At 49.1% G+C, this 13,241-nt stretch overlaps 2 protein-coding genes across 3 annotated transcripts; one reads left to right on the top strand and one right to left on the bottom strand.

The window, feature by feature from the left end:
- Positions 1–946: 946 nt before the first annotated feature.
- On the top strand, positions 947–3,379 carry LOC112270695 (flocculation protein FLO11-like). The gene has a single exon (XM_024458726.1). It carries the CDS (start codon positions 1,085–1,087, stop codon positions 3,377–3,379), a length of 2,295 nt encoding a protein of 764 aa, XP_024314494.1. The 5' UTR covers positions 947–1,084.
- A 932-nt stretch (positions 3,380–4,311) lies between these two features.
- LOC100823874 (CBL-interacting protein kinase 1) lies at positions 4,312–8,979 on the bottom strand. 2 transcript variants are annotated; one of them, XM_003567514.4, is made up of 13 exons: positions 8,440–8,979; positions 8,249–8,311; positions 6,706–6,777; positions 6,506–6,613; positions 6,261–6,341; positions 6,114–6,167; positions 5,904–6,029; positions 5,596–5,802; positions 5,405–5,506; positions 5,016–5,132; positions 4,849–4,920; positions 4,686–4,760; positions 4,312–4,602 (listed from the first exon to the last, which is right to left on the bottom strand). In XM_003567514.4, the coding sequence occupies exons 1-13, from the start codon at positions 8,620–8,622 to the stop codon at positions 4,483–4,485; spliced, it is 1,380 nt and encodes a 459-aa protein (XP_003567562.1). In that variant the 5' UTR covers positions 8,623–8,979; the 3' UTR covers positions 4,312–4,482. The 2 variants fall into 2 exon arrangements, with proteins under 2 accessions (XP_003567562.1, XP_010230801.1); XM_010232499.3 differs by having other exon boundaries at positions 6,726–6,777; positions 8,440–8,977.
- Positions 8,980–13,241: the final 4,262 nt, after the last annotated feature.

Genomic DNA, 13,241 nt, shown 5'->3' with positions numbered 1-13,241 from the left:
AGCATCATTGACGCATGATAAGGAATAAGCTTGAGCGGTGTGCTACAAACTTCTAACATATTTTACGTAAGAAAGCGCCGGAGGTCCTTATGGTCAGAACTCAGAAGTGTTACCATTCTCTGACACGACGTGCGCTAATGCGTCAAAGAAGATTTCAATCACGACCTCCCGGATGTGAGCTCAGACTCTCCTCTGTATGGAGTGTCAGCGGTGGCTATCTCGTATGACGCTTTGTTCTTGTGTCAGAAGTGAATCGAAGGGGTGACAAATTCCGTAGTAGTGACGCATCATAACTATATGAGGCCGCCACGGGTGTCATGGCCTCTCCTCTTTTGTTATGGCATCTTGCATCTTGTCCACACATGATAGATTAGATACAACTCATTTTGCCGCTTTTAGCATGATATATCGCAATTATATGATTAAGTATTTGGAATGTATCGATTATCTTCTCTTTTAGTGTGGCTATAAATCACGGTCATCCGTCCTCCCCCTGCCGCAGCCCTGCCCCCAGCTCTCCCCCCTCCCATCCCCTCCCTGTCCTCGTGCCGCGGCAACCGTCTCGATTCTTCTACCACCGCTTCCAAACCACACCTAACACCCCTATAAAATTGTCGTCATCGGTGCCATCATCATCCTTCTTATTTTGTAACCCTAGCCACCAAATGTCCATCCCCTTCTTCGACGGTGCCAATACCTATGCCGGCTCATCGTCCCGCCATTGACTGCCTCCACGCCTCGTCGCCCCACCAATGTTGACCGGACTTCGGAGGCAGATAGGTAGGTAGTCATAAACCCTAAAAGTTTGCTGCCCCGCTATATATTCTCCCTCGCCGCCGCCGCCGCCGCCGCCGCCGCCACAGTCAGATCTTGATCTGCGCGGTGGCCAGATCCAGATTTGTCCAGAACCATCCATCAAGGTCCCTTTTTTCGGCCCAAATCCGGTAGGAAGAGGAAAAAAACACATAACAGAGATTTTTGACAATCTATCTACCGTTGAGGGACAAGGGCAACCCGCCCCCATGGAACCCTGATACCCTACTGATGCCGGCCGTTCCATGTTCTATGATGCAGGTTGGGACCGATGAATAACCCCGTGATCCTGGGCTGCGCCGGCGACGGTTGCACTTCCGGCGTCCACGCCTGGCCTCTCTTCCACACCCACTACAGGGGCGTGCTCTGCCGCCTGTGCCCCACCTGCCTCCTCCTCCCCTACCCCTCCCTCTACTGTCGCTACTGCTTCCTCATGCCCGGTGCTGAATCGCCGGCCGACCACGACGCCGACGACACTCTCATCGCCCGGAACGCGCCGATTTTGATCTGCATGGAATGTCAAGAAGCCGTCGTCCACGCCGCCTGCATCAACAAAGCCCGCGGCGACAACTCCTACAGCGCTTTCTTCGTGTGCCCAGCCTGCAGCTCCACGCCCACGGAGGGACAGCCCTTCTCCTGCGGCGTGCCGCTCGACGAGCTCTGCAGGCGGGTCCTGCTCCTTTCCTCGCGGATCGCGCTGGCATTGCTTCACAAGGAGGACGCCCAGGTGCGTGCGGCGGGGCAGGAGCCAGCCGCGGAGCTCGTGAACGCGATCAAGGAAACATACCGCCTGATGGGCAACGCCCACGGCATAGACATGCCGCCGCGGGAGAACCTGCTCCAGCTGCCGGCGCCACCCCAAGGAAATAATGCGCCCAACATGAACATGGCGCTGGACCTCAACGAGCCAGCCCGGCCGCCTTCGCCGGCCACGGCTCCGATTGGCATGGAGGGCGTCTGCAGGGAATGGCCAGTCCAGCACCCGCCGCCTTCCGTGCCCACGCTTCCGGTTGGCAGGGAGGGCGTCTGCAGGGACTTCGTCATGGCCTACCCTGATGCCCCGTCGTCTTCGATGGCCTCGCCTGGGACTGGTATGCGGGGCATCCGCAGGGAATTGCCAATGGCCTCCGCCGTGGCCCAGTCGTCTTCGATGGCATTGCTTGCGGCAAGTATGCAGGGCGTCCGCAGGGGATTTCCAGTGGACTGCCCCGTGGCACAGCCATCTTCGATGCCCTCGCTTGCGGCTGGTATGCAGGGAGTCCGCAGGGAATTTCCAATGGCCTCCCCTGTGGCCCAGTCGTCTTCAATGGCCTCGCTTGCGGCTGGTATGCAGGGCGGCCGCAGGGGATTGCCAATGGCCTCCCCCGAGGCCCAGTCGTCTTCGATGGCCTCGCTTGCGGCTGCTAGGCAGGGCGTCCGCAGGGAATTTCCAATGGACTCCCCTGTGGCTCAGTCATCTCCCATGGCCTCGTTTGCGGCTGGTATGCAGGAAATCCTCAGGGAATTCCCAAGAGCGTCCCCCGTGGCCCAGTCGTCTTCCATGGCCTCCCTTGAGGCTGCTATACAGAGCATCCGCAGGGGATTGCCAATGAATTCCCCCGTGGCCCAGTCGTCTTCGGTGGCCTCGCTTGCGACTGGTATGCAGGGTGTAGTGCCCCCTTCGCCTTACATGGCCTCGTTTGCGGCTGCTATGCAGGGCCTCCGCAGGGAATTTCCAATGGCCTCCCCCGTGCCCCCGTCGCCTTCTACGGCCTCGTTTGCGGCTGGTATGCAGGGCGTCCGCAGGGAATTGCCAATGGTCTCCCCCGTGGCCGAGTCTTCTTCCATGGCCAGGAGCAGGCAGAATGGCAGCTCAGCAGGCGTCTGCATGGAATTGCCAATGGTCTCCCCCGTGGCCGAGTCTTCTTCCATGGCCAGGCGCGGGCATAATGGCCGCTCACCAGGCGTCCGCATGGAACTGCCAGCGGCCACTCCCGAGCCTTCTATGGTCACGCTTACAAGGCGCACGGAGGGCGCCCGCATGGAATTGCCAATGGCCTCCCGGCGCGAGGCCCTGACGCCTTCCATGTCCGCGCTTACAGGCCGCACAGAGGGCGTTTGCATGGAATTGCCAATGACCTCCCGGCGCGAGGCCACGGCGCCTTCCATGTCCACGCTTACGCTTGGCCGCATGGAATCGCCAATGGCCTCCCGGCGCGAGGTCCCGTCGCCTTCCATGGCCACGCAGACGTTTACGCTTGGCCGCACGGCAGGCGTCTGCAGGGACTCGCCAATGACCTCCTGGCGTGAGGCCCCGTCGCCTTCCATGGCCACGCAGACGCTTACGCTTGGCCGCACGGCCGGCGTCTGCAGGGACTCGCCAATGGCCTCCCGCGAGGGCCCGTCGTCTTCCCTGGCCACGCTTAGGCCTGGCCGCACCATACTTATGCCTGGCCGCACAACTATAGGCGTGCCAATGGCCAACCCCGAGCCTCCGTCGCCTTCCATGCTCAATCTTACGCTTGGCCGCACGGCGGGCGTCCGCAAGAAATCTCCAAAGCAGAAGCGGACGCTGCAGCTGCTCTAGGAAGGAGGATGAGGAGTAATGTAAGGATGCTTGATCATATTTCCTTTGCTTATTTTGGTCAAAGATTTGAGTCGACTGCTACAATGCAATGTATGATCCGTGAGATCGCAAATTGTTGTATGACTTGTTACATCGTATCCGTCTCGTGTTACCATTTCAGCAGTTATGTATCTGGTTCTTAAAACAATGTATCTGACGCAGCCGGCTTATGCTGCGACTTGTTAACTTTCTCAACTTTCATACAGTTCTCTGTGTAAATTCCAACTGGAGTGATGAGTTTTGTCAGTCTGAAATCCAGTCCGTTGGCTGATATGTTCCTGTTCACTGTTCCTAGTTCTTAGTCTCTGCTCTCTCGACGGATCCAGTAAATGCTGGCTTTCGTGTAGTATTAAGCAGGGAGTAACAATGCACAGGTCATATGGCTAAGGAAAATGGAGAAAACAAAGTCGGACAAGATGAGGAAAAAGGCCAGAAGCCAAACAGAAGAAAACTCAAGGAGGCTCCCAAAAAAGAATGATCATCCCAAAGTTCTTTATTTCATCGGTTATTCATGTGATGATCATCCTAACAGAAAGGTGCTGTTCTTTACAAACCCGTCTGTTTCTCTCGAGCCAGACCTCCCAAGCGATGAGTAGGAGCAGCGATTTATCCCTTTCCCGTGCTGCTTGGTGTAACCAGAGGTGATCAGGCAGGAGATATGGAGCTCCAAACATCGCCTATTCAACCATGAGCCACCCCTGTTCTCTGATGTGAGACTGGTCCTTCATGCCTCGACATCGATAAGTTGATCAGTACTTAATTAGTCCTAGTGAGATTCATTGCATTTAACTGAACATGATCCTTGCATGTAACTTGGGATGGATTAGTTTTCTGAATCATCTATTGCTGATCATTTCTATTTTGTGTCATCGAAGGGAATTGGGCCAAAAGAGTGACAATAATTGAATCATTTCCTTATATTTCAACTCGGTGGCTAATTTGCGCCACTCGCTTTGTACACTATATGCATGAACCTAAGCTACAGCTGTATCAGAAATCAGGAATTTCGAGAACCAAGCATGTTCCTCATTCCTTTTCCTAAAAACAACCCAACGCAGCATTTCTCAGAAACCCGAGAGAGGCGATCCGTCATCGAAACTCGCTAGATCAGAGTCCAGTGACTCTGTCCTTGGAATCTGCTCCGTCTTGCACACACCCAGCTCATCCGACAGTTTCTCGCACAGCTGCAATACATTTTCACTGTATCATGCAAGTGTCCTTCCGGTTTTATGTCAAGTCACATTGTTGTTAAGGTGTTCATTGTTACCTGTCTATACAGTAGAGGTTCTCCATGGGATTTCTTCAGTTCAACTACGTACAGAGAAGGCCCAAGCTCAAACACCTGAGATCAGAATTGATACTGTGAGTACAGCTGATGTGATAAGCGTCCTGCATTGTATAAATGTGAAGCCCATCCTCCAACAATTTACCTCAGCACAGGCCAAGAATGGTGATGGATTTTGGGGGTTCTTTGAATTTTTGCACTTCTTCATGACTTTGAGCTGCAAAATAACACATTTATCAACTTTGGTTTATGGGAGCTCTCAATCACTTGTGTCAAATATTACGATGCTGTGTGAAAAGATGACGTGCCAACCTTACTATGTCCCCTCTGAGCTTGGAATCCCATCACTGTCACGGCATTCTCAATTTTTTCAAACAAATCCTTGGGTGAATGTGTTGATGTGAACCTTATCTTTCTTTGTGACACATCCTGCAATGGATCCAGCCACCAGAAAAGTGAGATTGCTAATTTGATAGGTGCTGCCAATATTCAATGTGGAGCGCTTATGGTAGGCTCAAGGGGACAATGTTGAGTGGGCATATTCAAACTAAATTTACAAGAAGTTATAAATAAAAAATATTCGGGATTAACAGAGTGCTGAAATAAATATTGGAAGGTCAGGTGATGATAACTAGAATGTCTTATGGTGCTAATAAGACTGCACAAAAGAAACAACTGCATAGAAAAGGGACGGCACGAACCTCTTCCTCAAAGAAACCTGATAAATCAAGGGAAGATGCCATCCCTATCAGCTGAAAAGCATTGATATGAGTAGGCTTTTCCTGTCCTGCTTCATCAATTTGCTTCAGGAAAAAGAAATCACCAGTCAGCTTAACAAATACTACTGGCAAGTACTTTTACATATCCCACAGTCCTTACAAAACTTCTATACCTCTTTCATTGGGAGAACTGAATCAGGATTTACATCTTCATCATCATCGTAAGGAACAACAGGAATGTAGTCCTTCTGAAACCACTCGTGCTCTTTGATTTCCTTTATGTTCATCCTCTTCATTGGATTTGGTTCAAGAATTTTACGAAGAAGATCCTGTGCAGCAGGTGAAAGCCACTTTGGGATTTGGGTATCTCCCTTGAAAATCTAGACCAACAAAACAGTTAAGCACCATTAGGATAACTTGGAAGTTTTGATTTGTAATAAGCTATAGTGCAAAGTATTGAACTGTATGTCTGGAGACCAACCTTCTGATAAAGGACAACAAGATTCCGGTCATCAAAAGGAAGGTATCCAACGAGCATTACATAGAGAACTACTCCACAAGACCAGATATCTGACAAGGAGCCATCATAACCTCTGTTCTGCAAAACCTGGAGAAGATTTGGTACCAAATTAGCACCTTCCACACAAACGAATAAGCTACTGATTTGAGATTACTTTTTTTAACTTTTTACCTCTGGAGCAATGTAATTGGGACTGCCACATGTTGTATGCAGTAATCCGTCATTCTGAAAGTTATACTGCACATCATTAGTACACCGTGCATCATGGGATTGATTTTGCGTAGCATAATAGTCAACCAAATGTACCGATCAGCATACCCCAAGATGTTGAGGTAAAGCACTAAGACCAAAGTCGGAGATCTTGATGTTGCCTTTGCGATCAACAAGAACATTTTCTGGCTGTAACAGCAGAATAAAGAAAAATTCTGTCACAGAAGAATCAAACCATACTTTTGAGTTTATTGCCAATTTGAAAATAAAAGGAGAACCATTGTATAAATGAATTCATGTTATTCTGATCTCTGTAAGGTAAAGTAGATAGTTATGTAAATCATTGCAAGTACCTTTAGATCTCTGTGATAGACACCTTTATCATGGCAATAAGCCACACCATCAATTAGCTGTTGAAATAGCCTCCTTCCTTCATGTTCCGAGAGTTTTCCTTTTATGGCCTTTCATAGTTGCAAATGAAATGAAAATCAGAATTAACCAGATCGGGCACCAATCTCAGAAGAACATCTCGGATAAGATTTTCAAGGCTTACGATCTTGTCGAATAGCTCACCCCCATTGACATATTCAAGCACCATGTAAATCTTCGTTTTGCTAGCGGCAACCTGAATGAGATAGATTCCAATATCACCTGTCTTTCTTTTCAATTGCACATAGATAACAAAAGATATTGTCCTAAGAAAACTTTTGAGAATTAACACACTTTCCCATAATTATGATTTTGAAAGAAATAGTTGCCCGTAAATACATTCTGAATCGGACAAAGGCAACGTCTACGTAATTTCGTATCTGCCAAATAAGTAATGATTCCTTGGTTTGTCAAAGAAAAAACTGATTTTGATTTTTGAGAAGTGAACATGAGCAGTACACTACGTTTATGTGCACGAGCGTTGCGAGCCTCATGATTTCGGACACACAATTGTGTGAGAGGAACCAAAAAGGCATCGTTAGGTTCGAAGGTGATGATGCTTCAGCTCGATCACCATGCTATTCAGCTCGCCATCATCTCATCTCGGCAGAGTGAGAGAGAGAAGGAGGGAGAGCAAAGTTTCAAGGCCACAGGGTGACACGCAGAGTTGGAGCGCCCAGGGATCGTACCGCGGGTCTCCCTCCAGAACACGTGTGTGGGGCCCAAATTGCAAGGGCACACATGATTAGGCCTTCTCCCGGTTTACCGTGCTCACACGGGACGGGACACGGCGGTCGGCGGGTGACTTGGTGCACCCGGCGCACGGGACATCACATCTCCGTCTCCGTAGAGATTACCCGGAGGGCGACGTGGTGAGACCGACGCGGTGGTCTTGTCTGGGTCCAGCACCGGCGAGCAGTCAGGCGCACGGGACCACTTGGGGGAACCAACCACATGCCTCGATAGGCAAACCATTCGTCCTGCTTCACGCCTTCACGAGGCCTTGGGCCAGGGATGGGCCGGCTTCTTCATGCTTCTGTAGAAGGGCCCAGCTCTCCATGCTTCCTTCCATCCAGGCCGTCGGCTCGCGGCATCCGGTGACGTGGACGTTTCGGGTCATTTATATTCTCGTGCTACTATTTCCGGAATATGAGGATTTGTTTCGTCTTTTGTATTTGGAAAATCGATTTTTTTACAATTCCAGATAAGTTTCTAATTTTGACAAACTACACCATTTATTTGTACAGCATGTCTGTAAACATTTATTAGTTTCCCAAACAGGCCGGGTATGGACGGCACGAATCTTGGCATAGGTGTATAGACCGCGTCTATAGTAGAGCTAGCGAATAAGGAACGCCGGCGAGGTGCCGTTCCCGTGCGCGGTGGTTCTGATCCTTTGCGTCGCGTGCACAGGAGCTCGAAAGGCAGCCAAGCTTTGCGGTTAAAACTACTCCCCAATCGGCTAATCCCCTCACATCACAACGCCTCTCGTAAACACCAACCTTAAATCCTAGTGCTGAGTGCAAGCCAAAATGCCCCTTTCCTTCCAGACCACGGAAGCCCCCCCCCCCCCCCCACTGAATTTCGCGACAAGAGAAGAAGCAAAATCAGGAAGGAAAAAGGCAGCAAACGTAGATTCGGCTGAGCAGCGGGAAGAAAGCACGCACCTCATGTAAGCGGACGACGTTGGGGTGCTTGAGCAGCTTCAATGTCCCAATCTCCCTCCTTATCTGGCGACCAAAGCATCGGCACACACGCAAACTGGTCAGCAAACGGCAACTGAAAGGCGAAATCGGTGGAAACGGAGCAGGGAAGGCTCCCGATTGGCGAGCAGGCCAGGCGGTGGGATTAGCAGTACCTGGTCGTCGAAGCGGAGGGAGAGGATCTTGTTGCGGTCGAGGATCTTGACAGCGAAGTGGGCGCCGGTGGCGAGGTGGCGCGCGTACTTGACCTTGCCGAAGTTGCCCTCCCCGAGGGTCCGCCCGATCTCATACCTCCCCAGCAGCGACGCCCGCGTGCACTCCTCTTCGCCGTTCACCATTCACAAACGCCTCCCCGCCGAATCGAAGCCGAACGGAGCCGGCTTTAATCGCGCCGCGACCCGCACTACCGTATCCGCAAGACGACGACTACTACTGCTGCTGCTGCCTTTTCTGCCGAAGGCGTTGGAATTGGGTTTGGGATTTGACTGCTCCCTTTCTGCCGAAGGCGTTGGGGTCGGGATTTGGATCAGAATGGATGAGGCGGGTAGGCGGAGAGAAGAGGTGGTTGTGTTCTACTTATAGCTCGCCCCCTCTCCTGTCCTGCTCCCCGCCCTCCTCTGTTGCGTTGCTCTGCCTTCCTCTCTGTTTCTCTTGTGCTCGCGCGGTTCCGTCTCCCGTGAGATGTAACCAAGCGGGCAACGAAACGAGTAAACGCACACGCAAAGAACTCGTGAAGGACTATAAAGAATAGGAAAATTCGACAGGGGAGGTCCGAACCCCTAAAGGCCTAAACGCTATGCCCACCCCTTTTTTGTGCCTCCAGCGAATGGAATTAGACTTGTTTCCTTTACTTATACTTGTTTCCTATTCTCCTCTGTGGGTGTCCTGCTTTGAATTGGCAATGTTATTTGAGTTGTTGCCATACAAGACACGACCAGTCACACGAATAGAAGATTTGGAAGTTAACAAGAGACAAACATATAAGATTAGGAGATGCAACTCTTGCTTAGATATGGAGATATTCTTAAGGTGAGTGGTAACTCCTTTCCTTTTAGAGCGCATGGATTCCACGAATTTTTAATTAAACATTCACCAAGTAGAGGCTGGAAATCTACTTTCCGAAAAAGAATATCACCGAGTAGAGATATGTCCTCGATACTATATCAGAGATTTCTTTTTTCTGATTTTTCTTGGAAACTCATGTTTCCTTTTTTTTCTATCCAACACGTTGTAAGTGAAGAGTGTAGTCATATATGTGCGAGTCCTTCCGAAAATGGAGAGCAATCTTGCAAGCAGTTTATATAGTCGTTATTTTTGCTTCCATGTCTTCTCTACCTATTATTTCTTTTTAGAATTAAAAACTTCTTAAAAGCAAAAAAAAATTCTCAGCATCCACTTTCCATACTCCTCTACATCTCTAACTTTTTTTATAACCGTTTCTTTTAGATGAAACCGGTCACTTTTCTTCTTTCTACTTTCAATCGTTCGCCTAACATTTTTTTTAAGGAGGGAATACCCCCGGCCTCTGAACTATCGATGCACATATCCATAATATCCGTATCATCTTTCTCAATTACATCTCAAATAGCTCAAAATATAACACAAAAAGGCTAAAAAAAATCCATCCAATATCCAACCTGCGATCTACGCGCCGCTCAAACTGGTTGTAGAACATCTGTGCTACCGTTTCCATATGGCTGCACCCAGATTTCATAAATTCCTTAGCCACCATCGGAAGCAGTGGGGAACAAAAAACGGAGCCAGTAGGTCGCCCAACAGACCACCTGCAAAAAATTGGAATGTTTCCTTTTTGTTAAAAACTAAATCATTCTGACAATTCCGATGGACCAACAAATCACACAAGACCTAACAAGAATGAGCGATTTGAGAGACTTCTCCATCCCACCAAGCCAATGACCAAACAAATTCGTAACGCAAGTGGGAGGCGAGAGACTAAAAGTAAAAAGGATAACTCTCCGCACTAAGTGAGTCAAAGTACGACACTCAAGAAATAAGTGATGAATATTTTCATTTTGATCACAAAATACAATATTTTTGCAACCCTACCTATTTTTTCACTAAATTATCCTGAGTCAACATAACCCCGTGAGTTCGCAACAAAGAAGCCAATCAGAAGATTTAAACTTCCTATAATCTTATGATGGAGCTGACAATCAATATTAATAAAAAATGATAAAATAATTTCACAGAGTACGACCCCGAAGAAGACAACACCCAGAAAAACGAATCTAGTTGGTCTAGAAGTTGAACCGAAGCAAGTTTGGCACACAACTCCTCCCAGACAATTACTTTTGCCCCTAATTATATTCCTCCTGAAGGCAATATTCGGGAGCATGGTGGTCACCACCTCAGCCACAGACGCCTCATGGTTCATCGCATCCATGTATCTTTTCCAAAAGTTCACAACCAGATAGTTAACAGCGAATGACACTTGAGGAAAGAGAAAACCGCATCAAGTAATAGATGATTCGTATCTCATTTTCTTTTGTGGGTGAGTGATTTGTAACCTATTGGAGGTGCTCTAAGGGAGAGAGGATGATGTCCGTAGTTTAACAGACAATCTTATAGGCAGCTTATAGACAGACTATTTCCCATTGTATGCATGTCGTCTATATTTTGTACTAGAGATTTCATTGAACAACTTACAGACAGACAATTGTACATACTATCTTTTATGTTGTGTGTAAATCACATGCAAAATAGTACTCCCTCCATCCAATATTAAGTGACTTTTCTTTTACATGTATCTAGACGGATTTTAAGCATAGATACATTCATATTCGGAAAAATTTGAGTCACTTAATATGAGACGGAGAGAGTATAGATTGATGTGTGTCTGTACATTTGTACATGCCCTAAGGAACCACTTTTTCTTTTTTTCTCGAGTGGCCCTAAGGAACCACTCTTGACATCGCCGGTCGGTTCACGAAAATTTCCCACGCCCATACTGATTCCGATAAGTGCACAACCATTTAATTACCGTCTGGGGAATATAGGTAGATACGGGCCTCGACGGCAGATGACGTAGCTACGGATTACCGCGCGCCAGAGGAAAAGGTTTACCGGATAAGACCAAAACGGCGTAAAAAAGTCCGGGCTTTGGATTGTACGACGTGCACATTACGGTGCAAGTGCTGCCACTTGCTGGGTTGTACGTGGTTGCCGATTTGTTTTACTCGCACATCGACCTTTTTTTATTGTCGTTGGATATGTGTTTTGTTTTGATCATTGGGGTGGGATGCCCATGGCTTCCGGAGAGAGGATTGGGATCTTAAAAGGATCTCCAGCTCCGAGGGGAACCTCAAGTCCGCAACTACTTCTGCTTAACAGTGCTTATCCTAAGAGTAGGCATCGATACGCAAGAGCGATCACTTCACATGGTCAGTGGAGTATCTAATTGTCTAGTCGTTGCGGTCTGATACTCGGTTTTTCTATTCTGGCAAGCAAGGTACGGAGAAGTGTGTGGGTCCGTGTGGCCACGTCGGACCGGCTAACAACAACACAGAAGCGTGATCGGATCAAACAATCGGAGGAATTCGTGTTAGTATATTATATTCTGCGTTATGATGCACTTGGGACCTCGCATCACGTTTATAGCAACAGAAAAGGAGGATCATAGACGTTGAAGGAGATTCGTATTTTTTTTTCCCGTTTGAATAATTAATACTTTCATGATTATCAGGCCCCGCGTTGATTATTTTTTTGCTCGTGCCATATCGAGGGCTGCATGTTCACGTACGTCCGCGCGTCGGCGTCGTCCTTGTTTGTTTAGAGCCATTCACGTCAAACATTTGCTCGCCAAAAGAAAGCTAATTAACCGGCCACGCCGTGTCGCACGCTTGCACGTGCAACAAATTTATATTCTGAGAAACGATTCCAAGATTGCGGTCGTGATTAAAGCGCCGGATTAACGGAAGTTTTGAAACGGTATGAACCAGCACTCATCTTTCTGTCCACAATAGAACAGGGCTCGGTGCCACTTTCCCCACCAGATTATGTCCCTACGGATGCACTCCGTATGCATTGATCCAGACAGTAAAGCCGGTGTTAACGACTAGCATATGCATTTTGACATGAGTGAAAGATGAAACGCATGCAGAAAAATTACCGCGGTCGGTGACTTGGTGCAGGTAACCGCGCACGTGCCCCGTACGTAGGCTGTAGCAGTCGAGGGCGGCGGATCCCGGGGCCCTATCCACTGGCTCAATTATTCGGACGCGCATGTGGCCCGGCTTCGCCTTGTGTTTGCTCGATGCTTTGCCACCGGGACCCGCCGCTCCCCCGATCGGCCGCGCACGCGGTGGCGCGATCAGTTCGCTTCCGGGCACCGCAAAAGCCGTAGAGAAACGGACACGGAGCGGCATTGTCGTTGCCTGCCCCCACCACGGCCCTCTGGATGACTGGATCCGAGAATTTCTGGTTGCTTTTCCTTCCTGCTTGTGTAGAACTTTTTCTTGGTAGGAATAGTCGTGTGGATGGTTCGGACTTTGCAGTCACGGATTAATCTCTCCAACTGGTGGCCGGTTACTAATTGCCTCCCCACACTTTCACAGTGGGGACAGATGGGTCGTCAGCCACCAAATTTGCCGGATCTAATTACACTCACTCTCGTACATTCATTCACCGCGCGTGTGGGATGGGAAGAAAACAAGCACAAGCTGGGACGCAGCGACCTAACATGGTCTCCCGGCATGGGCAACCTTGATGGACGAAACGGGGAATGGTTTCCGCAACGGCAATAACGGACAAAACGATCCGCCGTGGCTGATTGCCGGGTGATGACCGGCCGCCGGGCAGGACAAGGTATAAAAACCACGTAGCCCGGCGATTCGGCCTCCCTCCCTCCCCCGGGCGGAACCGGCCCCGGAAACCACCTCCTCCCAGCTCAGCTGAATGATGGACCCCCTCCCAATCATGCATACGGGGAGACGGCCCA

Source organism: Brachypodium distachyon, chromosome 2 (assembly GCF_000005505.3).
Source record: "Brachypodium distachyon strain Bd21 chromosome 2, Brachypodium_distachyon_v3.0, whole genome shotgun sequence".
NCBI classification, from domain to species: Eukaryota; Viridiplantae; Streptophyta; class Magnoliopsida; order Poales; family Poaceae; genus Brachypodium; species Brachypodium distachyon.
Note: the sequence above shows the minus strand (reverse complement) of the source record. Positions and strands in the feature narration are given on the sequence as shown.